The sequence below is a fragment of the Argopecten irradians genome, chromosome 14 (assembly GCF_041381155.1).
Source record: "Argopecten irradians isolate NY chromosome 14, Ai_NY, whole genome shotgun sequence".
Taxonomy (NCBI): Eukaryota; Metazoa; Mollusca; class Bivalvia; order Pectinida; family Pectinidae; genus Argopecten; species Argopecten irradians.
In genome coordinates, this window is record NC_091147.1 from 22,520,935 (window position 1) to 22,547,832 (window position 26,898).

General features: G+C 38.7%; 2 protein-coding genes and 1 pseudogene across 2 annotated transcripts; 2 read left to right on the forward strand and 1 right to left on the reverse strand.

Moving 5' to 3' along the window:
- The first annotated feature begins 2,002 nt into the window (after nt 1-2,002).
- On the forward strand, nt 2,003-5,717 carry LOC138308026 (myb/SANT-like DNA-binding domain-containing protein 4; annotated as a pseudogene).
- Nucleotides 5,718-6,695: 978 nt separating this feature from the next.
- Nucleotides 6,696-7,721, reverse strand: LOC138308027 (putative nuclease HARBI1). The gene is made up of 2 exons (XM_069248975.1): nt 7,129-7,721; nt 6,696-7,005 (listed from the first exon to the last, which is right to left on the reverse strand). The coding sequence occupies exons 1-2, from the start codon at nt 7,719-7,721 to the stop codon at nt 6,696-6,698; spliced, it is 903 nt and encodes a 300-aa protein (XP_069105076.1).
- Nucleotides 7,722-15,227: 7,506 nt separating this feature from the next.
- On the forward strand, nt 15,228-20,156 carry LOC138307517 (piggyBac transposable element-derived protein 4-like). Its single transcript, XM_069248307.1, has 4 exons — nt 15,228-15,909; nt 16,203-16,302; nt 16,717-16,869; nt 18,961-20,156. The coding sequence occupies exons 1-4, from the start codon at nt 15,276-15,278 to the stop codon at nt 19,331-19,333; spliced, it is 1,260 nt and encodes a 419-aa protein (XP_069104408.1). The 5' UTR covers nt 15,228-15,275; the 3' UTR covers nt 19,334-20,156.
- The last annotated feature ends 6,742 nt before the right edge of the window (nt 20,157-26,898 follow it).

Consider the following 26,898-nt stretch of genomic DNA (forward strand, 5'->3'; position numbering starts at 1 on the left):
CGTTTCAAACAATGTGTCTTGTATGTACTAACATATACCATCATTGGCCATCTCTTTTTTCCCCTACATATATTCTAAGTATTATTACATTTTCTCTTTGAATTTTCCTGATCTTATCTATTGGATTTTAACTAAATTTGGACTACTTATAGAAAATTGTTTGCACTTTCAGCTCATAATATTTGCATAATTTTCCTGTTTCTTTCAAAATAGCATTTTTTTGTGCACCGTTTCTACTTCATGACATCATTTCTTTATTTGTTCTTACCAAAATGGCAACAGAAAAGTTTTGCTTGCTAATAAAACATTGTGCTCTCAAACAGTGCATGAACATCAGTTCTACGTGGAGGTAATTGCAACTCGGATCAAACATCCAAACTTCCCCAGATATTGTGGACACATCACCCCACACATTCTGGCCATGAACATCAGTTCTACGTGGAGGTAATTGCAACTCGGATCAAACATCCAAACTTCCCCAGATATTGTGGACACATCACCCCGCACATTCTGGCCATGAACATTAGTTCTAGGTGGAGGTAATTGCACCTCAGATCAAACAGCCAAACTTCCCCAGATATTGTGAACACATCACCCCACATGTTTGCAGAGTTGACAAAACACCTGTGTGACAGGAAAGGTGGTCGTGTGATTTTCTTGCAAGATGGATGGAATAGAACCCAGAGAAAATCTTCTTCTTACACTTATTATGTTGTCGCTTCTGATAATTGCAATTATTCAAGTAGTACTCATCGGATTTCTAGTATCTTATTTCAAGCATTGGACCACATTGTTCCAAAGGTGGAGCCAGAATCTTGAATGTTGAAGGTAGGCAATTATTTTTGTTGCCTGCTACTGGCAGATGCTGCAACCCATATATTTTGCAGCTTTTAATGATATCTTGGTTATTAGAATGTTTGCATTGTATTTCACAAAGTTTTCAAGGATATGTTTGAAATGGATAAAAGCACATGTGTTTTCCTTGGCAGAAGAGAGTAAGATGGATATAGTGGCTTTGTGTAAATTATACGACTGGTCTTTTGCCTACATGGTTCTGAAAGCATTTGGATTGAAGAACTGCAAGCAACAATTCTCAACCAAGTTGTTTATCTGTACTTTTTTGATGCTGTGGAATGTTTGATATTTACTGGTTTTATAAAGGATATGAGCTACAACATTGTATGGTTTTGAATTGTTATGGAATTCAAAGTTTGAAGGGAAAAGGTAACAACTTTTTTTTATAATTGCTTTTAGATGAAGTCATGCAAAATGTGTTGCAAAGTTTCTAATTAGATATGAGTTGACGTGGTTTCATAATTTTTCCATAGAGGCGTAATAATTCAATTACACGGGGTACTTAATTTATATACCATCAGGGCCCAGTTGTTCAAAGGGTAATTAGCTTAATTACTTGAATAGTGACAATTTCACAATTTCATTTCTCATTTGCTGATAAACCTGTTATTATATCTACACTAAAATCAGCAATTAGGTAAAGAATGGAGTTATGAAGAAACTTGGAAAATTTTGTAAATTTAGTCATATTAGTTTTTATTTCATCACAATTTGCAAATGTGATTAGCCTAATCACCTTTTTGAACAACTGGGCCCAGTATGCTATCTAATATACTTAAGTCAAAATCAGGCAATCTTAATACCACAGGCAGGTTTAGCCAGCAAAAAGTACCAGGGGCCCGTACCAAGAAAGTTCCCTTATCGCTAAGGCTAAGGGACTGAATTAAGAGATAGCTAAGGGAAATTTACGTGTGTATCTCGACAATTCCGTAACAAGCATGTAACTTTCTCGTAAGCTTGTTGAAATACCTATTAATAATCCCTTAAGTTCCGACTTTACGAGAATGCTAAACGAGACGATTCCGGAATCCGTCTATCGTTTTTTAATTTTCAATTACAATTAACCAATCGGTGTCTTATGTGCGTTTTTTATTAGTACCTTTGGAAGCTGATGTCAAGCTTCTTAATGAGAACAGTTGACGACAAGATGTCTAAACGAACGCGTAAACCTAATTTTTCAGAAACAGAGCTAACGGCCCTAGTCGAAGGCGTCGCAGACCAGTGTTAAGTAATTTTAGGCAAGTTTTCTGATACCATATCAAACGAAAAGAAAAAAAGAGAGTGGGTAAACATTACAAATATTGTAAATGCCGTGAGCAGATCATGCCGAACCGTGGATGATATAAGAAAAAAATGGCAAGACTGGGCAAGTGTTGTGAAAGGAAAAGAAGCCAAAATAAAACGCGAAAGATCAAAAACCGGGGGTGGTGAAAAAGTAGAGGGATTAAGTCCTTTAGAGGAAAAAGTGATAGCAGTGCTAGGAGTTGCCGCTGTCGATGGTGTCCAAAATGTCGCTGTTACAGATACGTTTCATATACAAAGGTAAGTATAAAAACTATGTGTGTCTGGAAAAAAATCGTTAGGCCTAGATAATGAATTTTATCACTTTTGACAGAAATGACATAAACAGTAAACAGTGGCGTCATATATTTCCTTTGACATAATAGCCTAATAAGTAATGTATATGCTAGTGTGTAGCATAGTTGAATTTCCTTTCCATACATAGTCATATAGTTAACAGTAGTCATGCAATGGAATATAAACTTTAACAAGAGGCCCATGGGCCTTAACGGTCATCTGACTCCTTGCACAAAACAACAAAGTCACAGTATAAAGTATTGGTTAACGATTAATATAAACAATACAAGGAACTCCTTAGTTGAATATGTAAGTTTCTGAAATAGGTAAATGTCATTCGTTGAACAAACTTGGTAGCCCTTCATCCATATATGGTTGTAACCCATTTACGGATTTCAAAGCCAAATTTCAGCTAAGCTTCCATTTTGGACATCCGCCATACTATCCCCATGGGTCTTAGCTCGGTCCTTTATAAAATATGATTGTCCTCACCTAAAGTTCCCCTTCAGAATCAATTGAAACCCCTATAGACCAATTATCATTGAGATTGAAGACCGAAATCTGAAAACAGGAAGTGGGCCAGCTAACATTAAGAAAATTTGCCCTTTTGGGGCCCCACACCTCAGCCCCTATGGGTCGGACCAGACTCATATATATAAAATACGATTGTCCTTCCCCAATGATGTTTCACACCAAATATGGATGAGATCCATCCAAGGATGAAGGACTAGTAGGATTTTAAAGCTTAAATTAAGAAAATTTCCCTTTTAGGCCCCGTCCCTCTGCTCCTAGGGCTCGGACCAGGCTCATTTATATAAAATATGATTGTCCTTCCCCAATGATGTTTCACACCAAATATGGATGAAATCCATCCAAGGATGAAGGAGGAGTAGGATCTAGCTTAAATTAAGAAATTTGACCTTTGGGAGCCCCGCCCCTCTGCCCATAGTGGTCGGATCTATTTCATTTATATAAAATATGATTAACCTTCCGTAATGATGTTTCACACCAAATATGGATGAAATCCATTCAAGGATGAAAGAGGAGTAGGATTTTAAAGCTTAAATTAAGAAAATTTCCCCTTTTGGAGCCCCGCCCCTCTGCCCCTAGGGGTCGGACCAGGCTCATTTATATAAAATATGATTGTCCTTCCCCAATGATGTTTCACACCAAATATGGATGAAATCCATTCAAGGATGAACGAGGAGTAGGATTTTAAAGCTTAAATTAAGAAAATTTCCTCTTTTGGAGCCCCGCCCCTCTGCCCCTAGGGGTCACCAGGCTCATTTATATAAAATATTATTGTCCTTCCCCAACGATGTTTCACACCAAATATGGATGAAATCCATCCAAGGATGAAGGACTAGTAGGATTTTAAAGCTAAAATTAAGAAAATTTGCCATTTTGGGGCCTCACCCCTCAGCCCTAGGGTTCGGACCAGGCTCATTTATATAAAATATGATTGTCCTTCCCCAATGATATTTTACACCAAATATAGATGAAATCCATTCCTGGATGAAGGAGGAGTAGGATTTTAAAGCTTAAATTAAGAAAATTTCCTCTTTTGGAGCCCCGCCCCTCTGCCCCTAGGGGTCACCAGGCTCATTTATATAAAATATGATTGTCCTTCCCCAATGATATTTTACACCAAATATAGATGAAATCCATTCAAGGATGAAGGAGGAGTAGGATTTTAAAGCTAAAATTAAGAAAATTTGCCCTTTTTTGGGCCCCATCCCTCAGCCCCTAGGGGTCGGACCAGGCTCATTTATATAAAATATGAATGTCCTTCCCCAATGATGTTTCACACCAAATATGGATGAAATCCATCCAAGGATGAAAGAGGAGTAGGATTTTAAAGCTTAAATTAAGAAAATTTCCTCATTTGGAGCCCCGCCCCTCAGCCCCTAGGGGTCGGACCAGGCTCATTTATATAAAATATGATTGTCCTTCCCCAACGATGTTTTACACCAAATATAGACGAAATCCATTCAAGGATGAAGGAGGAGTAGGATTTTAAAGCTAAAATTAAGAAAATTTGCCCTTTTTTGGGCCCCATCCCTCGGCCCCTAGGGGTCGGACCAGGCTCATTTATATAAAATATGAATGTCCTTCCCTAATGATGTTTCACACCAAATATGGATGAAATCCATCCAAGGATGAAAGAGGAGTAGGATTTTAAAGCTTAAATTAAGAAAATTTGCCCTTTTGGGGCCCCACCCCTCAGCCCCTAGGGGTCGGACGAAGCTCATTTATTTGAAATATGATTGTCCATCCCCAATGATGTTTCACACCAAATATGGATGAAATCCATCCAAGGATGAAGGAGGAGTAGGATTTTAAAGCTAAAATTAAGAAAATTTGCCATTTTGGGGCCCCACCCCTCAGCCCCAAGGGGTCGGACCAGGCTCATTTATATAAAATATGATTGTCCTTCCCCAATGATGTTTCACACCAAATATGGATGTAATCCGCTCAAGGGTTAAGGAGGAGGAGGCTTTTGTATAAATAGTCTTACGCACATCGCACGACGACGGACGAAACACGATGACAATAGGTCATCCTGACCTTTGGTCAGATGACCTAAAAAGGATATAAAACTTCATAACAGATCAACAAATAACAAAAAAAGTCCATAAATTGAATTAAATTTCAAGAATCACAACCCTTCTTATATTTCTAGACATCATCAGTCATCGTCAGCATCCGGGTTTACAACTGTTGACGATGGAGTTGTCTATACGCACGATGACAATCCAAGGGTCGAACAAGTCTGGGATAGAGATATCAGAAATATTATTAATACAAACTCCACAAACTGTGACAATGTCAATATAAGGGATGAAAGCACAGCTTCTAATGAAGATCTAGATATATCAACTGCCATGTCGGTATCTCCAACAACAACACCGCCATCCACTTCAGCATTTAATCCATCGTCAACAAACCAAAACAAAAAGAGAAAAATGTCGGTAAAAACGTCATCAGTGACATCATTAAATTACACCAATTATGATTTGTATATGGTTGAGAAAAGCAGGCTTAATGTGGAAACAGAGAGATTAGCTGTCGAAAAAAGCAGGCTTGAAATAGAGAAATCTCGTTTAAGATGTGAAGAAAGTTTCCTACAAATTGCAATGGAGCTCAAAGATCATTTCATACCATGCAGTGTTGATATTAAACAGTCAGGTAACTTTACTTCAGGCTACTCTGCAGCGATTGATTTAAGAACAGACGTAGAAAACGAGGAGGGAACACCACTGTCATTTGCTTTGCTATGGTAAGGATATTAAGTAACATATAAATATCTAAATTAATGAAAATTAAACCAGAAAATATGTAAGACAGTGTAAGTGTTTCTAAAGTTTGCACAATACTCCTAACTAGAAACTGGCAATGACGCCATTGTCTACTGTTTTCAAAATTTTGAATGTAAGCACTTTCCGTCGTCCGTACTTGTTTAAAGGAAATATATCTAAATAACATTCGGATGCAAAATATGTATCAAAAATTATGAAGAAAATTAGAAGTGCTAATATCCTTGAAAGATGATTAGATCAATAAGCAAATCATGCTTTATTTTGCAGACTTTTGAGAAAGTGTGAAAGAAGTCCATACGAATACGGCTGTAATCTGCAATGGTATTACTAATCCCTCCAAAATAAAAATAGTTACAACAAAATGGATGATTTCTTGGAAGAAGATTCTGACTGTTCAACAAATATGGTATCATGCTCATCAACGCCCTTATCATCAGCATCAGTGAACTCTGTATATGCCCTTGGTGCTGATGAATGCCTTATTCAAGTGTCACAGTCTACTTTGTTGACCAGAAAAGAATTTGAGGAACAAGTTCATCACCTTTTGAAATGATTTTCTTTTAAGGCGTATTCAGGCAATATAATCTAAGTTGATACAAGACATTTTTATAGATAATAACCAGCCTCTTCTTTTGGAAGCAAATAAAGGAATTATTTGCTCAAATTTCATTTAAATGTTAAATAACAGTTTGAATTCGTTTCAAACAAATGAAAAATATGTTTTTGTAAAGCTGGTAAATCCTTTTGTTACACCTAAACATGTTATCAGAAGTCATGATAAACAACCTTAACAAATTTAAACTTATGACTTTCAATTTATTTTTTATTACGCAAGAGTATATAAAGGACTTCAATATTGTCACAATGTCATTGAAGATTTTGAAGTTCACTTTTATTGAACAAGCCAATGTTCAAATCTTTTTTCTGAATGAAAAATTCAAGTCAAGAAAACACCCTGTTGATGAGTTCTTCTCTTACATTGGTTCCATTTGCAGTATCATCGGGGCGGTAAATGGCGTTGCCGTTTTCATCACTATCCTCATCGTCATCGCTTTCGGGCAAAGGGAGTCCTTTTTCTACACAAATATTGTGTAATACTGCTGTTGCAATCACTACAGGCACTGCTCTTTCTGGTGCCAAATGAAGTGGTCTATAGATAAAGCGAAATCTCATTTTCCATAAACCAAACGCACGTTCTATTACACAACGTGTCGCTTTATGGCAGACATTATACTTCCTGTCAGCGGGGGTTCTTGGGTTCAATTAAGGGGTAAGCAGCCATGGTCGCAGTCCGTAACCACTATCGCCCAATAACCATCCATCAGTTATTTCATTAGATTCGAATGAAGCACACAGACCGCAATTAGCTCATATAAATGAGTCGTGTGTAGAGCCAGGCCATTTCGCTACGATGTAAAGAAATTTCAGCTTAGCATCGCACACCCCTTGAATATTCAACGCATGGAATCCTTTTCGACAAACATAGTGATATTCGTCAGTGGAAGGTGTCTCAATGGGAATCAAACTGCCATCCACGGCACCCAGGACACTTGGAAATCCTCGGATATTGTAGAAATTTTGTTTTACTGTCAACTGATCTTGTCTGTTCATTGGAAACACAATGTGCTCATTCGATTGTCCAACGATCAAATCGGTAACAATTTTGACTGCTCGAGATACTGCCATTTTGCTAACTCCATGTGCTTCCGCAATAACCGACATATAACTCCCACTAGCATAGAACCTTAAGGCAATCATCACTTGAAGTGATACTGGAAGCGCCATGCTTCGTTTTGTCTGGCGTTCAAGATTTTCCTTGATAGAATCGCACACAGCATATATAGATTGTCTGTCAAGGCGATAGTCAGAAATAACAGCAGCATCATTCAGATAATCCAATGGATTCTTCTTGTCTCGAAACAATCGTTTTGGAACATCCTGATCTCGACGAAGAACCAGAATTGCCATCTTGTTAAAACTGATAAGGGTGCATAGAAGTTCCCTTAGCATACAACCTCTATTCCTGTCTAAAGGTTGCTTCTAGATACAGAAAGTTATCCCTTAAAAATGTCTAAGATGATCTTTGCATTCCCTTGAAAAATAAGAATGCTTCGAGATACGCATTTAGTTAAGGTCAAGTTAAGACGGAGTTACGTTTTTGATAAGGTACGTTGTACTGTTACTCTTAACAATTTACTGTTATCCACTTAGTAGACCACCAAAGGGAACTTCTAGTTACACCTTAGCGCTCTAAGATAATGTTAAGATGACCTTAAGAACTAAGGGAGCTTCTAGTTACAGGCTCCAGGTACCTCCTGATATTAAAACCCCCTGGCTTAGTTGCATGTAAATTTGTTTCACTATCTGTGAATGCATGGATTGTAACCAAATTTGGCCACAAATTTTGGCTCTGACCCCCCGGGGGCAGGAGGGGCGGGGCCCAATAGGGGAAATAGAGGTAAATCCTATACATCGCTACTTGTCCTAGAGTTCTGGCTGCATGGATTGTAACCAAATTTGGCCACAATCATCCTCGGGGGAAGGGGAACAAAACTTGTATAAATTTTGGCTCTGACCCCCCGGGAGCAGGAGGGGTGGGGCCCAATAGGGGAAATAGAGGTAAATCCTATACATCGCTACTTGTCATAGCGTTCTGCATGGATTGTTACCAAATTTGGCCACAAACATCCTTTGGGGAAGGGGAACAAAACTTGTATAAATTTTGGCTCTGACCCCCCCGGGGGCAGGAGGGGCAGGGCCCAATAGGGGAAATAGAGGTAAATCCTATAAATCGCTATTTGTCCTAGAGTTCAGCATGGATTGTAACCAAATTTGGCCACAAACATCCTTGGGAAAAGGGGAACAGAACTTGTATAAATTTTGGCTCTGACTCCCCGGAGGCAGGAGGGGCGGGGCCAAATAGGGGAAATACAGGTTAATCCTATAAATCGCTACTTTCCTAGAGTTCTGCATGGATTTTGACCAAATTTGGCCACAAACATCCTTGGGGGAAGGGGAACAGAACTTGTATAAATTTTGTCTCTGACCCCTTGGGGCCCCTTGGGTAAGGAGCCAGGGCGGGGCCCAATAGGGGAATTAGAGGTATATATTGAAATTCCTTCAGAAAAAAAAACAATGAACCTGTATTCACAATAGTAGTTGGCATTACAAACCAGGTGAGCGATACAGGCCCTCTTGGCCTTTGTTTGAAAGAAATTGTAATGATCAATCACCAGCCAAAAAACCTAAAACATCTTTGTTTGTTTGTTTGTTTGTTTGATTTATTTACGTCCTATTAACAGCTATGGTCATGTAAGGACGGCCTCCCATGTATGCGGTGTGTTGCGTGTATGTTGTGCGAGGTGAGTGTACTGGGAGACTGCGGTATGTTCGTGTTGTGTCTTCTTGTATAGTGGAACTGTTGCCCTTTTTATAGTGCTATATCACTGAAGCATGCCGCCGAAGACACCAAGCAACACACTCCACCCGGTCACATTATACTGACAACGGGCGAACCAGTCGTCCCACTCCCGGTATGCTGAACGCTAAGCAGGAGCAGAAACTACCACTTTTTTTAGACTTTGGTGTGTCTCGGCCAGGGGACAGAACCCAGAGCCTTCCTCACAGGGGCGAACGCTCAACTCAAGGCCAAAAGTGAGGCGGTGCCAAGGAAGGCATTAGGAAAGATAAAGTCAGTTAGGAAGAAGAGAAAAGATAAGATCCTAAATTTAGTCGCCTTTTACGATCATGCAATAGGGGCAGCAGGTACAATTCTGTTAGCATCGATGATGTAATTTGTGGTGTAGAGAGTGGACAGTTTTCTCACAGTGAACTTGGTAAATTGACTTTGGCAATTGGAAAATGTGAATCATCTGAATTTAGCAAAAATTATGACTTAATCGCAAATGCCTATACATGCGAGGATGAGCTTACTTCGTTTGACGCTGACAGCTGGTTTCGCCAAAGAAACCAAGTAGTACAGTGTTTCATGATGGGTATCGTTGGCTCGCACATGCCGATGTGTAGACGACTAAACATTGCGCTGGTTTCCTCCAGGGACTCCTGATGCAATTTGTTTGTTTGATTAATTTACGTCCTATTAACAGCTATGGTCATGTAAGGACGGCCTCCCATGTATGCAGTGTGTTGCTTGTATGTTGTGCCTGGTGCATGTTTTGGGAGACTGCGGTATATTCATGTTGTGTCTTCTTGTATAGTGGAACTATTGTCCTTTTTATAGTGCTATATCACTGAAGCATGCCGCCGAAGACACCAAGCAACACACCACCCCCCACCCGGTCACATTATAACTGACAACGGGCAAACCAGTCGTCCCACTTTGTTTGCTAAGCGCTAAGCAGGAGCAGAAACTACCACTTTTATAGACTTTGGTGTGTCTCGGCCAGGGGACAGAACCCAGAGCCTTCCTCACAGGGGCGAACGCTTAACTCAAGGCCAAAAGTGAAGCGGTGCCAAGAAAGTATGCTCTTTGAACCTGGTCACTCCCTTAGCCTTTGCTAGCAATCTGATCGCTACCACGTGTCCGGGAGTAATATGTGACTTGATGGCCTCAATCGCCCAGGCGGGATACTATAATACTATTCTGAAATGGCTTTGGAGGCAGAGCGCAACCCCGTTACGTTGTGTCCAATCAGCTGACGTCGTAAGTTTTCAGGTGTTAGCCAGGAATTGGCGCCTTCGGAACAACGCTTAACTCATAGTCAGCGTCATAACATCAATTATCCACATTTTGCCCTCACAACATACACTTCATCAGTACAACGCAGCACTCTCACCGTCTTCCTGGCTCTACAACACAACCTTTAGCCATTCACAATTTGTTTGTTTGATTAATTAATATCCTTTTAACAGCTATGGTCATGTAAGGACGGCATCCCCATGTATGCGGTGTTGCATGTCTGTTGTGAGAGGTGCGTGTTTTGGGAGAGTGCGGTATATTTATGTTGTGTCTTGTATAGTGGAACTGTTGCCCTTTTCATAGTGCTATATCACTGAAGCATGCCGCCGAAGACACCAAGCAACACATCTCACCCGGTCACGTTATACTGACAACGGGCGAACCAGTTGTCCCACTCCATGTATGATGAGCGCCAAGCAAGAGCAAAAACTACCACTTTCATAGACTTTGTGTCAGTTATGAAGAAGAGAAAAGATCAGATCCTAAATTTAGTCGCCTTTTACGATCATGCAATAGGGGCAGCAGGTACAATTCTTTCACAACTCATCTCTTATTTTATTCACACCCAGGAATGTCACTTTTTCGAAATATAGGGACGAGTTCGTTTTCTTCAGGACCACCGAGGTTTTAAGCCAGCAAGCCATGACCGATGGTGTGTGTAAGGATACTGTTGATCGCGATTTCGTCACACCAAACAAAGACATACTTGTAAACATGTACAAGACATTTCCACACAACCACCAGCAACCACCACCAAGTTGTGTGATAGAGAGAGCCCTGCATGGTTTAATACGGCTTTAATACGACATATAATGGATGCAGGCGTTTAGCCTCTATATCCATATCAATATTACATGAATTCAATGATAAAGTGATAACTACTTCTAGTGTAATTATAAATGTTCTTTGTATCCATATTCTTCTAATCGCTATATGTAGAGTATACAGTATACATATAATATATACATGTAATTTAATGTTCATTTGAGTTAATAAGCATATATTAAAGTTAAAATATTTGTTGACAGTTTCTCCAATGATTGTCTAAAAGAATTTCAAATTTCTTGACATCTGTTGCATCTATAACATGCTGGGGTAAATTGTTCCAGGTATCTACAACTCGAAAACTGAAAAAATGTTTTCGAATATCAGTGTTACATCGTTTTTGGAATATTTTTAAGGAGTGTCCTCTTGTCCTGCTGTTGGTATCCATTTGGAAAATAGACGATGTGACGCGCTCATCATAAATATGTTTCAGGATTTTGAAAACATTTATCAGGTCCCCTCTTTTCCTTCGATGTTCTAGGGTAGGCAGATTTAGTCTCTGTAGACGCTCTGGGTTTGGCAAGTCTTTAAAGCCTGGTATGAGCTTTGTAGCTCTTCGTTGGACGTTCTCAATAAGTTCTATGTCCTTTGTCATATAAGGACTCCACACACTTGAGGCATATTCCAGGTGGGGTCTCACGAGAGCCTTAAACAGTAGTTTAAACATTTTTCATCCAGGAAGGTAAAGGTTCTTCTTATCAGTCCTAAAATGCTGTTAGCTTTATTTACTCCTAATTCGATGTGTGTTCTAAAATTTAAATCTTCATCCACTGTTACTCCAATATCCTTTTCTGATGCAATATTATCAAGATCTAATTGCTCGCCTGTTGTTCCAGACATACTATATACTCTCTTTTCTTTGGATTTAATCGCAAGGATTTTACATTTATTTGGATGAAATTTAAGTAACCACTTTTCAGACCATTTTTCAAGATTTATCAAGTCACTTTGCAAAATGTTTTTATCATCTATCATAGTATGCTTCTGATTTCTCTGTATAATTTTGTATCGTCTGCAAAAAGTGGCGACTGGGATTCTGTAGTACAAATAAAATTGGTCCAATGACGCTTCCCTGGGGTATGCCGCTTAATACAGGATATATCTTTGATGTTTCTCCATTTACAATGACCTTTTGGCATCTATTGCTAAGAAAATTTGTTATCCAGTTAGTAGCCCTATCACTCACTCCATATCCTTTAAGTTTCTTTATTAGACGACGGTGTGGGACTTTATCAAACGCTTTCATGAAGTCCATGTAAATTACATCCAGTTGACCATCGTTGTCAATTATTTTTGTCCATTCTTCCAAAACCATTAGTAGCTGAAGTTGCGTAGATCTCCCATTTATAAAACCAAATTGTTTATTAGTCAAAAGATTATAAAGATGGTGAACCCGTGTTCATTTGCGTTCGTATGCACAAATCTCGTCCACATTTCGAATGAGTGCGACGTTGGTTCATCCAGGAAATGTACTGTCATTGGGTCGGATGGGATGCCCTACTTATAGGTAGGAAACTGCAAGATAAAGAACCAGGATTACAGAACATTGTTTTGGTACCTGGCCTCGGTCATTATGAAATTAATAAGGTAAGGGCAATGTTTAAACTGTTGTGGCATGTGGGGCTGATCGATTTAGCTTAGATCCTAAACTTAAAATCTGTCAAGGCACTCGCGGCATGCAAGAATGCCTTCGACCATCACAAGTCTTGGCAGATTTTGATGATTTTCCTGTATGGGACTTGTGATGAGATGATTTTGGTCTATATCCGTCACTGTCTCCGTTCAAACACTTCTCCTACTGTCAAAGGTTTCTATGATTTCTCCTCGTCAGCTTCTGATCCGAACTTTGTATTTGCCAAGGATGTCATCTTTACGTACTTGCTTGCGCTCTTGGTGTTCCGGAGCGGTGTCCGTCGTAACAATGCTGAAGATATGCTTGCGGGGAGAACAAAGTTCGCCAGTATGTTTTACGGAATGAACATGTTTCACTATCAGGAGATGGAGGTCCGTGATCTGCAAACTCATGTCCTCCTTCCACACAATCTGATTAAATACAGATCCTTATAACCACTCCGTTCAATATAGGATCTTACAATATCCCATGTGGGGTCACGTTCGGATGACCTTTGACCACGTGTATTCCAGATCAAATACATTTTCTGTACATTTCTACGTCAATTGATAACGCTATTTCGTCCCAGTATGCATATACATTAGCATTGTTATGCGCTTTGGGCGAGATGACTACGTGCACGAAAATAATTCGGACAGATTTTTCAAACTAGTTCGTCCCCAGCAGACCTGGGTATGTGTACGATTTTGGCGTATTTAATACGCATATGAGGTCCTAAATACACAATACGCATTATCTTGGTTATCTACGCTTTATTGATGAAAATTAAAACATCTAAATAAACATCGTATTCGATTCTACCTTGCCCCGTAATGATCATTTGCGAAGCAATCGGAACTCCTCGGATGTCAATACTCATCTGCCTACAGCAGGAAAAGTGCCTTGCACATAATGAACAAAACGCGAGGAGTTCCGGATTCTATGAAGCGTCTGAAGAGCGCTTGAATGTGTAGAATATTTTCTACAAATATATGAAGTGTCATTGTGACGCGGATCTGTGGGGGAAAATGTCAAAACGACGAAAAAATGTGGATGCCAGAATGACAGTCGTGAGCCTGAGGACCCTTGCAAACCTTAAAAGGTGCGGTTGCAGAAATACATGGAAAAATATAGCAAGGAGTGACCCTTCCTCCAAGTGTCGCAAAGGGGCACGCACTACGTGTTTTTGTTCATTATGTGCAAGGCACTTTTCCTGCGGTCATGCGGCAGATACGACTGTCTGAGACACGTACGCTCCAAGCAGCATACCGACATGGAAAACTGAAATCGTCAATCAAACCAATCACCAATTTCTGTGGTTTATCGGCGAATAGTAATACTGATCTCGATATAATAAAAGCCGAGGTCACTATGGCAGAAATGATTACGGATTTAAATATAAGTTTGAGCACTGCAGACACGCTTTGCAGTGCTTTCAAGACCATGTTCCTGGATTCAAAGATCGCACGAGGTAAATCACGAATCTTGTCGTAAATCAGGAAGTTTTTACAGAAGTAGGAAATTCAAAATTAACCCTAGTCATGCTGTGATCGACTATTTTGTAATATGAATAGTTCTAAAATAAAACTTATTTCAAAGCTAATTTTGATACTGGCCATTCAATAAATATGTCAGCTTTATGTGTGTAAAATATGTAAACCTAACTCGTTTGCGTTACCAAGTACCGTGCCGTAATTGTCTGCTAGCAGGGATCTTCTCTGTTATATGTTATTTTTAGCCCTGGAAAACCTGCCCGGAAACTCAGACTAGATATTCTGAACAAGCGCAGTGCGGACGTGACCTCACTTCCGCGCACATGTCTGCAAATATCAAAACAGGTACTCCGGTAAAAAACGGCACTTAGACGACGATTCGATCTTAATCGGCGGATTCTTCTGCACGTGCGTAATATTTATCTCGCACTTGAAATTGCTAGTTGCATTTTATGGTCAAATATATTTATAAATACGGCGAAAATCGATGTTATTTCAGTCTCTAATTGATCTACTCTTATTGTCATTACGTCATCATAACATGTGTAAACTGGAGTAACCTGTTTTGACGAAGACGAAAATCAATAATTCGTTCTATTTTCGCAACGAGAGTCAAATTAAAAGATTGGATTATATAGAATTGTTATGTTATTATTTGTTATTTATTGTTTGGGATGTTGAACAAGAATTGAGATTGACCAGACGGTCGTGGGTCCGGTGTCGGAATTTCGCTATGGCGGACGGGAATTTCTTGCTCCGAAATGTTTTGCAACAGTTGGTGAGATGAAGGCATTCTTGGGGATGGTGATAGCTATGGGGCTTGTCAGACAGACCGAATTCAGGAATATTGGACCACTAACGAGGTAACCAGTACGCCATTTTTTGGGACTGTTATGTCTAGAGATAGGTTTATGAATGTTATGAGTTTTTTTCATCTATGTGACAACAATACTGCTGTGCAGCGAGGCCTTGATGGTTATTCCCCTTTACAGAAGTTAGGTAGACCCTACACAGATATTTTGAAGAGTTTTGAAAACTGTTACAATCCTGGAAGGAACATTGCTATTGATGAAGGTATGATACCGTGGCGAGGGAAGTTGAACTTTCGTGTATATAGCCCTGATAAACCAATCAAGTATGGACTCAAGATGTACATGCTGTGTGATTCTGCGAATGGATACTGTAGTCGGCTTGAGTTATACACTGGTCGCGAGGGAGTACAGCTGGACTGTAGTGGGAATGGTTCGACTTACTACGTAGTGATGCGGTTGATGGAGCCAAACTTGAACAAGGGACATCACCTATACACTGACAACTACTACAGTAGCCCTCAGCTATTCTATGATTTGTTTATGAACGCCACACTGGCTTGTGGAACTTTGAGGAGCAACAGGAGAGGAGTTCCAAAGGCAATGAAGGAGGCGCATCCGACAAAAGGAGAGATATCCGTGTTCAATAATGGAACTCTGGTCGCCCTTAAGTATGCTGACAAGAAGGATGTGTCCTTTCTTACTACAATTCATGAAGGTATGTTAGTGTTGCATGGAGTATAATTTCATTGTACATAATTTCAAGTATAATCTACAGTACAGTATGTTGCTGGATGTGTTATTTTCAAAATTTGATTTCACAGAAGAAATTTATATACCAGTACATTGTAATAGCAACTGAGAACTAGACTCTTTTTTATAAATGTTAAAAACTTACAATATTTTTACCCTGAGCAATTACATGGGTAAGTATTTTTAATTTTAGTTTTAAATTTTGAGTTCTAATTTTAAAAAAACCTGAAAATCCAGATTACTATTTCATTATTACAGGTGTAATGGTTTATACAGGAAAGCGTGACCATGATGGAAACAGAATTGTCCGGCCTGACTGTGTCTTGAGCTACAACAAGTACATTGGAGCAGTAGACAGGTAAGTTAAATAGCCAGACTAAATTGAATTCTTACAGATAAAACACTATTGATATATTGATAATATGAGAACCATTGAAATTTAATCTGTTGAAAAAGATTTGTTTACATTGTAAAAACTGCATCACTGATGCTAGTTTTTTTTTTTATTGATTTAACATGCCAGGTACTGACAACTGGCTGGTGGTTTTTCTCCGGTTACTCTGACTTTCCTCAACCAACAAACCTGGCACGTCCTTATATGACCTTGGCTGTTAATAGGGCGTTAAACCAATGAAAAAAAAGTCCTATTAACTGATGCTAGGAGATTTGCATGTCAGCAAATGAGTTTATTTTGCATGTCATATCTCAAAGCATTTTTTTGAAAAGTTTAAAATCAAAACATCACTCTAAATAAAGGACATTGCTTTAACAGGTGTGACCAGATGGTATCCTATAATGGATTCGACAGACGGACATTGAAATGGTGGAAGAAGGTCTTCTTTCATATCCTTGGCATTGCAGTCCTGAATTCTTATATAATCTACAAAGAAATGAGTCAGCACCCAGTTCTTCAAAGGGTATTCAGGTAATGAAATACAAGTAAAAACACATAACTGTAGTAGATATACAAGGATTTAATTTAGATTTGGTATGACATATTTTTGAGGAACAAAAACGTATTTCACCATGGAGAACATTTGATTTGTATACACTGTGAACAATTCTAGAGGAAGAATATACGTACTGGATTATCGCGGGATATCATAGCTTCGTGTTTAACTTACCTTTCATACCAAACCGCCATCGATAACTTATTTATGTATCATTGATTACCAGCGAGTGTGAAGCTGCCTGTAAACCGGAAGTGAGTTGCCGACTGGAATGTTATACAGAGCTAGCAAATTGTAAAGTATTTCTTTATCCATTTATAACTTAGAGGATTATATTAGAAGATTTATATCAGAATTCTAGTATTAATTACTTGTTCTATTATACAAATAGTTTTCATCAGTAGTATGTTTTAATGATAATTTACGGAACTATATCGTTCTGACCAATTTGCTATGTTTACTAGTTTCATTACGCACGTCGTCTGCTATTACTACGAGACGGCTCAGGATTTAAATACTTGTCCTTTTTATGGATATAGTAGTTTAACTTGTCCTTTATAGCTAAATGGTTTTTAAATATGTAATTATAACTAAGGACAGTCACAGGACATAATGTTAGGGTTCTCAATAGTATAAATCACTAGATTTATAATATGGAACGAGAGGAACTTTTTGTGAGAGTGAATGTAAGGCGAGTTTTGATTGGACGAGAGGGATCATGTGATCCAGTGAGAAAAGTATAAAAGGGAGTGCGAAACAAGTTCATGTCAGACAATCCCTGTGCTCGCACGGTGTTCACGCTATACTAGCTATATAGTGAGCTCATATCCCGTATTACAGCATCTCTACCAAGGGAGATAATTGATTAATTTAGGTATGCTAAATTCTAGCAACATATCACTTATTTATCATAAATTATAGAAAGTGTTATTAGTATTATAGTAATTTTCTTTCATACCTACACGTGTAATACTGGCTGGTCTAGGGCAATACACTCATGTCGCCTGAGGCTGTATTGCATGGCTACCCATGCAATAAAGCCTCGTGACGTCACGGCGTCAACAAAATCTCTATTTCCTCGGTAAAATTTAAACATTTTTTTCACAAAATTGACTGGTTTTACTATAAAAGATGCAAGCAACGGAATTTGAGTTGAAAATATCACGTAATTTTTCATGTATGGAAATTGACTTCCAGTCGTGGGTTTCTTCGAATTTATTTCAAAATGGCGGGATATTATAGTTGTAAAATTGCAGTAAAACGTCGTGGTATGAAAGAAAAATACTCTTTCATAAGTGGATATGAAGGATAGGGATATTCTACCCTCGGGATCACAAAATGTTGCAAAACCCTCGGCAAGCCTCGGGTTTTACTACATTTTGTGACCCTCGGGTAGAATATCCCTATCCTTCATATCCACATATGAAAGAGTCTTATAGTATTATCAGTAGTAAATGTAGTAGAAACGTATAGTAATAGGCCTAGTTCTAAATAGCTTATTTAGAACTTTATAATATTTGAAGGTTAGAGTTTTAATATAAAGTAATTTATATATTTTTCTCAACTACACTATTTGCATATTATTATTTATAATAATAGCGGCACATTATTGTCTCCCACCACCCTGATTTCTGACAGTATGAGAGTGAAACGATAGTTGATGAGTGACAGTACCTTTGTAAAATACAAATGATGACGAATGTTAATAAAAACTCCATTTGAACTGTGTTTACGATGTTTGTCAACTATCTATATGAAGACCATATGATGATCAACGAGGATTGAGGCCAGGCCTGCTACATAACGTCAGCTGATGAAGCAGATGTATTATTGGAAAGAAAACATATCTGTCTTAATTAACTTCAGAATAGATTAGAAAAAAATGGGTTTTGAAGGTGCATTTTACTGTTAGATATTAATTAGGGAAAAAAATCAGGAATCAGGAACTTTGATCATGTACAAAAAGAAAGTATTCAATGGGAGCATAACAATTTTGACATCAAAGGCGTTTTGTGTGAAATCATGAAAATTTACATTCCCATAATCTATTAATTTTACATTTTCAGGAGAGAAGTTGTCCGCCAACTTGTCATGGAGGCTGATGTGACAGGACCAGAGTCTAGAGGTAGGAAGAAGGGAGACAACCTTCAGCGCCTGTCAGCGAGACATTTAATAGGGCACCTTCCACCAACGGGAACCAAATCACCAGCCAGGAGGAGATGTGTTCCCTGTGGGCCTGGTGAGATGGAGTTGTATAGAGCACAACATCAGGGACTTCCTGCTCCAAGACGTCTTGGAAGGGAAACCACTTTCCAGTGTAAACAGTGTTGTGTTCCATTGTGTGTTGAGCCTTGTTTCGAACTATATCACACTAAAGCAGAGTTTGTGTTGGCTTACAAAAGACTAAGACTTACCACCCAACCTGGACAAGAAGAGTAGACTGTATCGATAAATTCAAAATTGTTTTGATTGCATGTTGTGCCAGGCTATGCATATATTTGACGATTACTTAAAACATGATTCATTGAATAAGTTGCGATGTAATTATAATTGATGTCGACCAGGAAATCAGGAAATGTATCAGTCTAAATTTTGGAGGAATATTGCATGTAAAGTGAATTGACTATATTGAGTTAAAGAGAGTTATTTTATGCCAAACAACTAGTCAGTCTGATGCATTGAAATAGAAATTAATTCAATAAACATGTTACTATTTTTCACTTTTTTTAGACAATGCACATGTTTCAAGACCTTAACTCTTCCACTTTGTTAAAAATCCTTTGAATCGGATTATCTCCCTTGATCGATTTATTATGACAAGTGTACATTTGCCATGATATGAAGTTTTTCTCTCTTTTTAATTAAAAAATGAATGTAAATTAAATAAATTGATAAAAGATATGGATGAGTTTAATTTTAAAATATGATTGTTTGCTGAAAATTTGACTTTAATATGAATACAAAATATTCATGATTGAAGTTTTATCGTTGTTATGTTGTTGTTTTTGTATTTCCTGTAAGGTGAGAAAATCGCCTTGAATTTGCTCAGGAGGTTTCCCAAAAGTTAAACAGCATATTTGAAAATATTTTTGGACCAAAAAAAAATTTAAAATTAAAAAACAAAAAAATTTAACAATTCAGCCCTAGACGTCAGTAGAATATCAAACAATACAGCATGACAAGGGTTAACAATTAAAATTAAAAGAAAAATGATTTTTATGTAACAATAACTGGAATAAAATGTACTGTCCGAAAACAATCAACAAGATTTGGTTTGGTTATTTTTACGTCCTATTAACAGCCAGGGTCATGTAAGGACGTGCCAGGTTTGTTGGTGGAGGAAAGCCGGAGTACCCGGAGAAAAACCACCGGCCAACGGTCAGTACCTGGCAACTGCCCCACATGGGATTCGAACCCGCTTCCCAGAGGTGGAGGGCTTGTGGTCATATGTCGGGACATCTTTTTTTTTTTTTTTTCCGAAAAATTTTTTTTATTCAATAATCAATTTATACATAAGAATATGTAACATACATTTAAACATTCAAAACAAAATACACACAAATTGCATGTAAATTCTTTGTAAGTATATTCACATGCACACACTTTCACTCCATTGAAATTGAAACAATGTAATCATTACAGAAGCAAAGATTAGTCAGAATATAGCTGGAAAGAAATATATATATAAGTAATATGATAAGTTAAATTGAAACAAATGAATATTTTTATTTACAATCTCCCCTCTCTTACATAAAAATGAAACTTGGACTAATTACGCAAATAAAAACAAAAGTTATCACAGAATTACATTTAGTTCAGACCCCACTACACTCACAAAAGGATTAAGATTTTCAAAATATTTTGTAAATAATTGAGCGTTCAGATTTGACAGATAATAAGAAAAACTGTATTTTGTATAGCTCTTAAGTGTAGATTTAAAGAAAGACTTAATATCTACGAAACCTTCACCACACATACTTAAATTACGTCGCTTAAAGATACAAAACCTAGCGACAGCCAACATAAAGTTGACAAAATAAAAATTAACAAACTTTGGTTTTTCAATAAGTCCAAAAAGAATTAAAGTTTCATATTTTATGGAATTGAGGATCAAAATATCTGCCTTCGCAAAAAGATCTTCTATGAGAGTAACAAGATAATCATGGAACTTTTTTAATTTAGAACATTGGACAAAAAGGTGAAGAATATCCTCAGATCGTTCTTTACAAACAGGACACAGGTCAGTAGTACACATATTATAACGAAAAAGTTTATCTCCAGTGAAAATGACATTGTGAGAAAACTTTGAAATGTACTTCAACACAATTACTTGGGTAATAGCTTGCGTGTATAATTTGAAAAGCGCGCTTTAAATCAAAAGTAGGAAACACACCGGACCAGTACCCGATTGACACGGGCTCAGTGAAAGCACGCCGCACGAGTGCCTTGTAGATTTCACGCATTAGCCAAATATTGGCCAACCATTGGCAGAGCTGTAGACGACGGAACAAACCGCGTGCCAGTGTCATTTATCATGAGAGGAAAGGTAACAAATTCAGAACACCCCCCCTCCCCACCCCCCCCCCCCCCCCCCCCCCGTTCTTTTTTCCTGGTATCGCGTGCAATTGATGGAGAAGAGATTCCGTGATACACCACCGAGACCTTATATTCGTTTGTTGAGATTCAAGACGTCACAAAAAGAAATACGTTAAAAACAAGAATTTAGCCAAAGTTTGTCTCTACCTCAGAATGGCTATGGAATATAAAACAGCAAGTTTTATAGAGATTGTTGAACCAAAGCTCAAACATTTCGACAATGTTTTCCCCCGCCCCCCCCCCCACCCCCCCCCCCCCCCCCCTCCCCCCCCCCATATAGGTCCAAATTCATCTCCTACTAATTATACGCGGAACCAGCATGGGCTTCACAACCGGAATGCCAAAGTGAAGGGTTCATACAGGGCCTTTTGCAAACATTGATTATTTGCAAGTTATAGTGGAGGAAGGAGGGTTCTCCCTCGTGTACGATTGTGCGCAATTCTATCAGTTCAAAGTGCTCTAATCGATATTCCATAAATGAAAATAAAGCGCAGGAAATGGGACTGAACGACTTTCACGCTTAGCCACAAGCCTGTTAGGAGTCTATGCGTAGAAATAAAGCAGTCACCCGTGTGCCGAACGCTGTAGTCATGGATTTCCACACTCTATGTTATGCTGACATCATCAGGGGATGTAGCTGTGGAATAGATATGTGTTCACTGTGAAAAAGAAAATTCTGAAGGTTCTGATGACAGAGACTTGACCAGCTAAGATAATAAGATATAAAAAAAAAAAAAATATATAAAATTATTACGATCTTTATTCCTTGTGTTCCGTTTTTCATTGCACCGTGACAGTTTTTAGTTATGTAAGGGTCCACCAGACTACTGTCCATCGCATACAAAGAATTATACGGTGTTGTTTGAGTTGTGCCTTGGCGATTGTTTACCACTAACAGTTGCACTGAAAATACATTATAATTCAAGGTTTGCTGAATATTGAGTTATTGATCATTGTTGAGCTGGAAACCCATACAGTTATTGTTGGTTAGATAGAAAGTTTACTGGTCTCCCTCCAACTCGTTTGCCATTAATACAGAAACCGAAGTTGAGTTCACTATATTTGACCATATCAGACTATTACTGAGCAATGCAAATGAACATGAGTCAATAAAATACGATGGTTCTAATATTATATTATATGTTGGGCGGCGAAACTTTCATCATCCTTATGGTGCGGAATCGTTGCCTTGGGGGTGGGCACGGCGCGAACTCGACTTTGGGCGACGTAAAGCTTATTCGCATTAACTGAAATCTGTGCTTGTCATTGTGTATGCCTGAAGTGTGAAAGATTGGGGATTTTTTTCTGGTATTGGCAGTATAGGTTAAATCAATAGCGCATTCGTCCCTTAAAGGGATGTTTACACCTGTATAATATTTTTGATCTGTTTGATTTGCATGTATCTTCGCAGGATTTTTAATGCCGCCGTCGGAAGAAATTGTTTACACTTGCAGCACTTGTACTTCCGTTAATGAGCTCTGTCATTTGGCGGTTAAGGCTTGAAAAGGGGGAAACGGTGGGTGTTAGAAATAATTTCTGGGGTCAAATTTTCTCGGTCGTGGATGTGATCGATACGCTTTGCGAGTAATAAATGAAAACAGAAGCGCTTGCCTGTTTGTGGCTAATAAAGGTCTGTGCACGGAAAACGATATTAATTTCTAACATAGAAATTACAGATGGGTAATATATTGTTTTCTGAAACGATTTCGTGCATTTATGGTACAGTTAGAAAATCTGCATAACATTCTAGTGGCCATAGGGTGTTTTGCCCGGAATGATTATGCTGGCTCTTTGTTATACGAGTAATTCCTCAAGAAATTATAGTAACTACCTTACGTAGTTTTATAGACGTACCCAATACATACGCGATTTCGGTAAACAAGTGATTTTTATATATGAGCACAGCGTCTCAGCGACGGACTGCGGCTCTTCAAAAGGCCACAGCGTTGAGAGAGCGATGACTCAAGCTAAACGATATTAACACGACGGGGGGGAGAGGTAGTGTGAGCGCATACATTGAATTCAGATACTATTCTGAGATACACCTTGGGACTCTATGAAATCGATTGTCCGCTGGGAAAATGTCTCTGCGCTCTCCATGTCGAGGCGCAGCCATCTGTTTTAAGGAGCGCAGTCCTCCAGGCGGCGATAGTGATGGGAAAGGTTCAAGATATATCCCGCGTTAGAGCGAAGCTCTCCTAACCATAACACGTTGGTGTGAGCATATTGATCTCCAGGTAACTCCTCAGCTTCCCCTTGGACTTGAATGAAAGTCGTGTCCCGCGGGGAAAAATCTCGCGCAATCCATGTAGGCAGCCATACCCTGTTTTAATTCTCCGTTATTCAGTAGCGACAGAGATTTGAATACTTCTGTACTAGACTAAATTGTGTCGTTTCCGTATACGTTTTATAATAAATTTCTGTAAGTAGTTTTAATTTACCACTTATATCTAAGAACAATTGACTAATCATATATACTGGATCCAATATGAAACTCTCTATGTGTGTCAATGCTGCTCGGCACCGTCAGCATCGAAGGGACGGTCACAAAGCCCTGATCGCCCAAAAAGATGACGGCACAGATTCTCGCGTATTTTTGATTGCTTCTGCATCTGACTTAGAACAAGGCATATGAAGTCTATTGAATCACGTATTCCCATAGTGATTATTTTGAATTCTTTGCTCTAACTATCGTACTTCAGTGAAATTTATATATAAGTATGTGTACCTGTTCGTGAAAAGATTTTATTGTTAATCTCATAGAGAAAATATGAGACAATATGTAAAGTTTATGATGTTCTATAATGTCTTTTTACATGTAGCATGCCGCTCTTTCTGAGGCTTTGTACCTTTAAATTCATATTAATTCTGCTTTATCTGCACGACAAGAGATTTTATGTTTTCTAGTAGGCCCATAACGACTGCATGCCACAGGTTACACTTTGAAATTTACTTAAAGTAGTTGATTAAAATAACTACACGAAGGATATGAACGACAGCAATAAATGATACTGGTCAAATATTAATGTATACTGTGTGTGTGTGTTGTTCAAGCGCACTGGCTCACTCGTCAACGACTCTGTGAGACCAGTCATGAAAGTCGCTGTTGCGTGGCGTATTAGATGACGCTACAGATGATTCGCACTGCGGCACATCGCTTTTTGATTACATGGCATGTTTGCAAAAGTTTCCGGCATTGGAGAGATGGAACAGACGGTCGTAACAAAATAAATTGGAAATATTTTAGTTGAATTATTTTCTTTCTATCCTGTATATGACGACTGCTAGACACAAGTATTGAAGATATGACGCACATTCTAATTAAAAATCACGCAGTGATCGCGACATACAAGCTTTTGGTGAAACGTGTTTTGAATCTTCATCATCTGGAGCGTTATAATACTAACATATATGTACAACAATATTTTTTGAGATCGTGAAGTGCGGCGCTCTTTGGAGGATTGCGTGGCTTAAATTCATATTATTGTTTCCGCCCTCCGGACATACTGCCAAGAGTTGCTCGCTAGGGTTCTATGTGATTGCCGAGTGTGTCTTCTTGTAGAGTTCATTATTAAGATAAATCAGAATGTCCATCACGATGCCGTTGATTACTCATTGTGCTGGTATTGAGCAGAAATCGTGATTGAGTTGAGGAAGAACGATCGCACTACAGTTATTTACAGTGTGTGATCGTTGATGGTGCATGCTATGTTTTGTGGTTAATCTATATTGTTCTGTATAGGTGAGGGAAGTTTTAAGATACTAAGAAATTTATGATAGAATAGAGTAATTTTTAAGGAGGATTGGGTCTTAGGTCTTTCACGTTGACAGTTCTGTATTTAGTCTTCAAACCTTGTCCCGAAGGGCCGTGGTGAGGATTATGTCATCCTGGGTCAGCGGGCCCAGTCCGTTTCGTCCGTTGTCGTCCGTACCTGTCCGTCAAAACAATTCCTTTACAATCGCTACGAGTCAGTCGTGTTCTGCTATGGATTTAACCAAATATGGCCACGCCGACTCTAACATCCCTTGCGGCGCCGGACGGTGGGTGAAATCAGAACCTTGTATTAACATTTTGTGCTCTGAACCCACCGGGGGGTCAGGAGACGGCTGGGCCTTCTTCTGGACTACCGATTGGTGGAAATAGGATGGATAAATCCTATAAATCGCTATCTTCGCTCCTAGAGTTCTGCATGGATCTGGTAACCAAAAATTGCCCGAGCAAATCATCCTTGGGGGGAGCCAGCAGGGTACAGAAACTTGATACTAATTGTCTGGCTTCTGACCACCTGGGAGGGGCAGGTGGCGTAGGAGGGGAGCAAAGACGTACTCCCTCAGATGCCCCATAGGGGAAATAGAGGTAATTTAATCCTTTAATGACTCGGCTAAGTGTAGTAGTTTTAGAGTTCTTGACATGTGGGAGTGTAGTCCAAGAATTCGGCCACAATCATCCCTTGGGGGAAGAGGAATACGAACAGGAATTTGTATGTAAGATTGGCTCTTGACTCCTCAGGGCTGGCAGGAGGGGTGGGGTGTTCATTTGCGCTAGCGACGCCAATTGTAGAGAGGGGGATTTAGTAGTTGTTAATATTAAAATTTACCACTTCAGGGAAAAGGAAATCATATGAAGGTATATTCAGAACGATTAATTAGGGCATTACCTACAAAGCAGTAGTTCTCGGAGTGTGAGTCGGTATAGTGACCGAATACAGGCGCTCTGTTTGGCCCTCTTGTTGAAGGAGTATTCTGGCATAATGTGACTTGCAGACTCTACCCTTTAGCTGTGAGGTGAGCTTTGTGTCGTCAACTGTAGCTACGACGGTTTACAGGTATGTTCCTTTGTTTGTAGTGGATACAAATGAGTGTTTGTATTACTATGTCCGTGTGTGGTCTGCTTATATGTCCTATATGTGATGGATGGGTTGTGTTGATTGTCTTAGTTCCTGAAAAGTATGTCAGTTCTATCAAGTATTTGATTATAGTTTTATATGCCACATGACTTGGTGTGTATGATTTGTATAAAAAGTGAAGTCAATTAAACGTGTTCTTGTTCTGCGTGTTTGTAGTGAGGTCACCCAGTTGAGGTTTTCCATCATGTCTTGTAACAAACGTTATCAATCGCTCATTTTTTTTTCTGGAAACGACTGTTTTCCTAAATCAATTTCTCACATGACTTAATCTACAACTTGTTGAAGATATGGGTCACTTCCGAGAAGAGGTAGAAGTTCAATACATGTTGATGTATTCAACCAGTTGAAAATGAAAATTGTAATTGTGTACAGTGATTTTTTAGAATATAGATTAAATTGTAAAAAAAAAAAAAAAAAAAAAACACACCAATTTATATCCTCTATGTAGTAACCTGCAGGATTGACAACTGATGTTTATGTTATTTGATAACTGTATGTTAT

Coding starts and splice junctions, on each gene's coding strand:
- LOC138308027 (XM_069248975.1), bottom strand. CDS start 7,721: ATGGCAATTCTGGTTCTTCGTCGAGATCAGGATGTTCCAAAACGATTG. Junction 7,006..7,128: donor GGCTCTACACACGACTCATT/TATATGAGCTAA, acceptor ATTGAACCCAAG/AACCCCCGCTGACAGGAAGT.
- LOC138307517 (XM_069248307.1), top strand. CDS start 15,276: ATGTCTAGAGATAGGTTTATGAATGTTATGAGTTTTTTTCATCTATGT. Junction 15,910..16,202: donor TCTTACTACAATTCATGAAG/GTATGTTAGTGT, acceptor TCATTATTACAG/GTGTAATGGTTTATACAGGA. Junction 16,870..18,960: donor GTTCTTCAAAGGGTATTCAG/GTAATGAAATAC, acceptor TTACATTTTCAG/GAGAGAAGTTGTCCGCCAAC.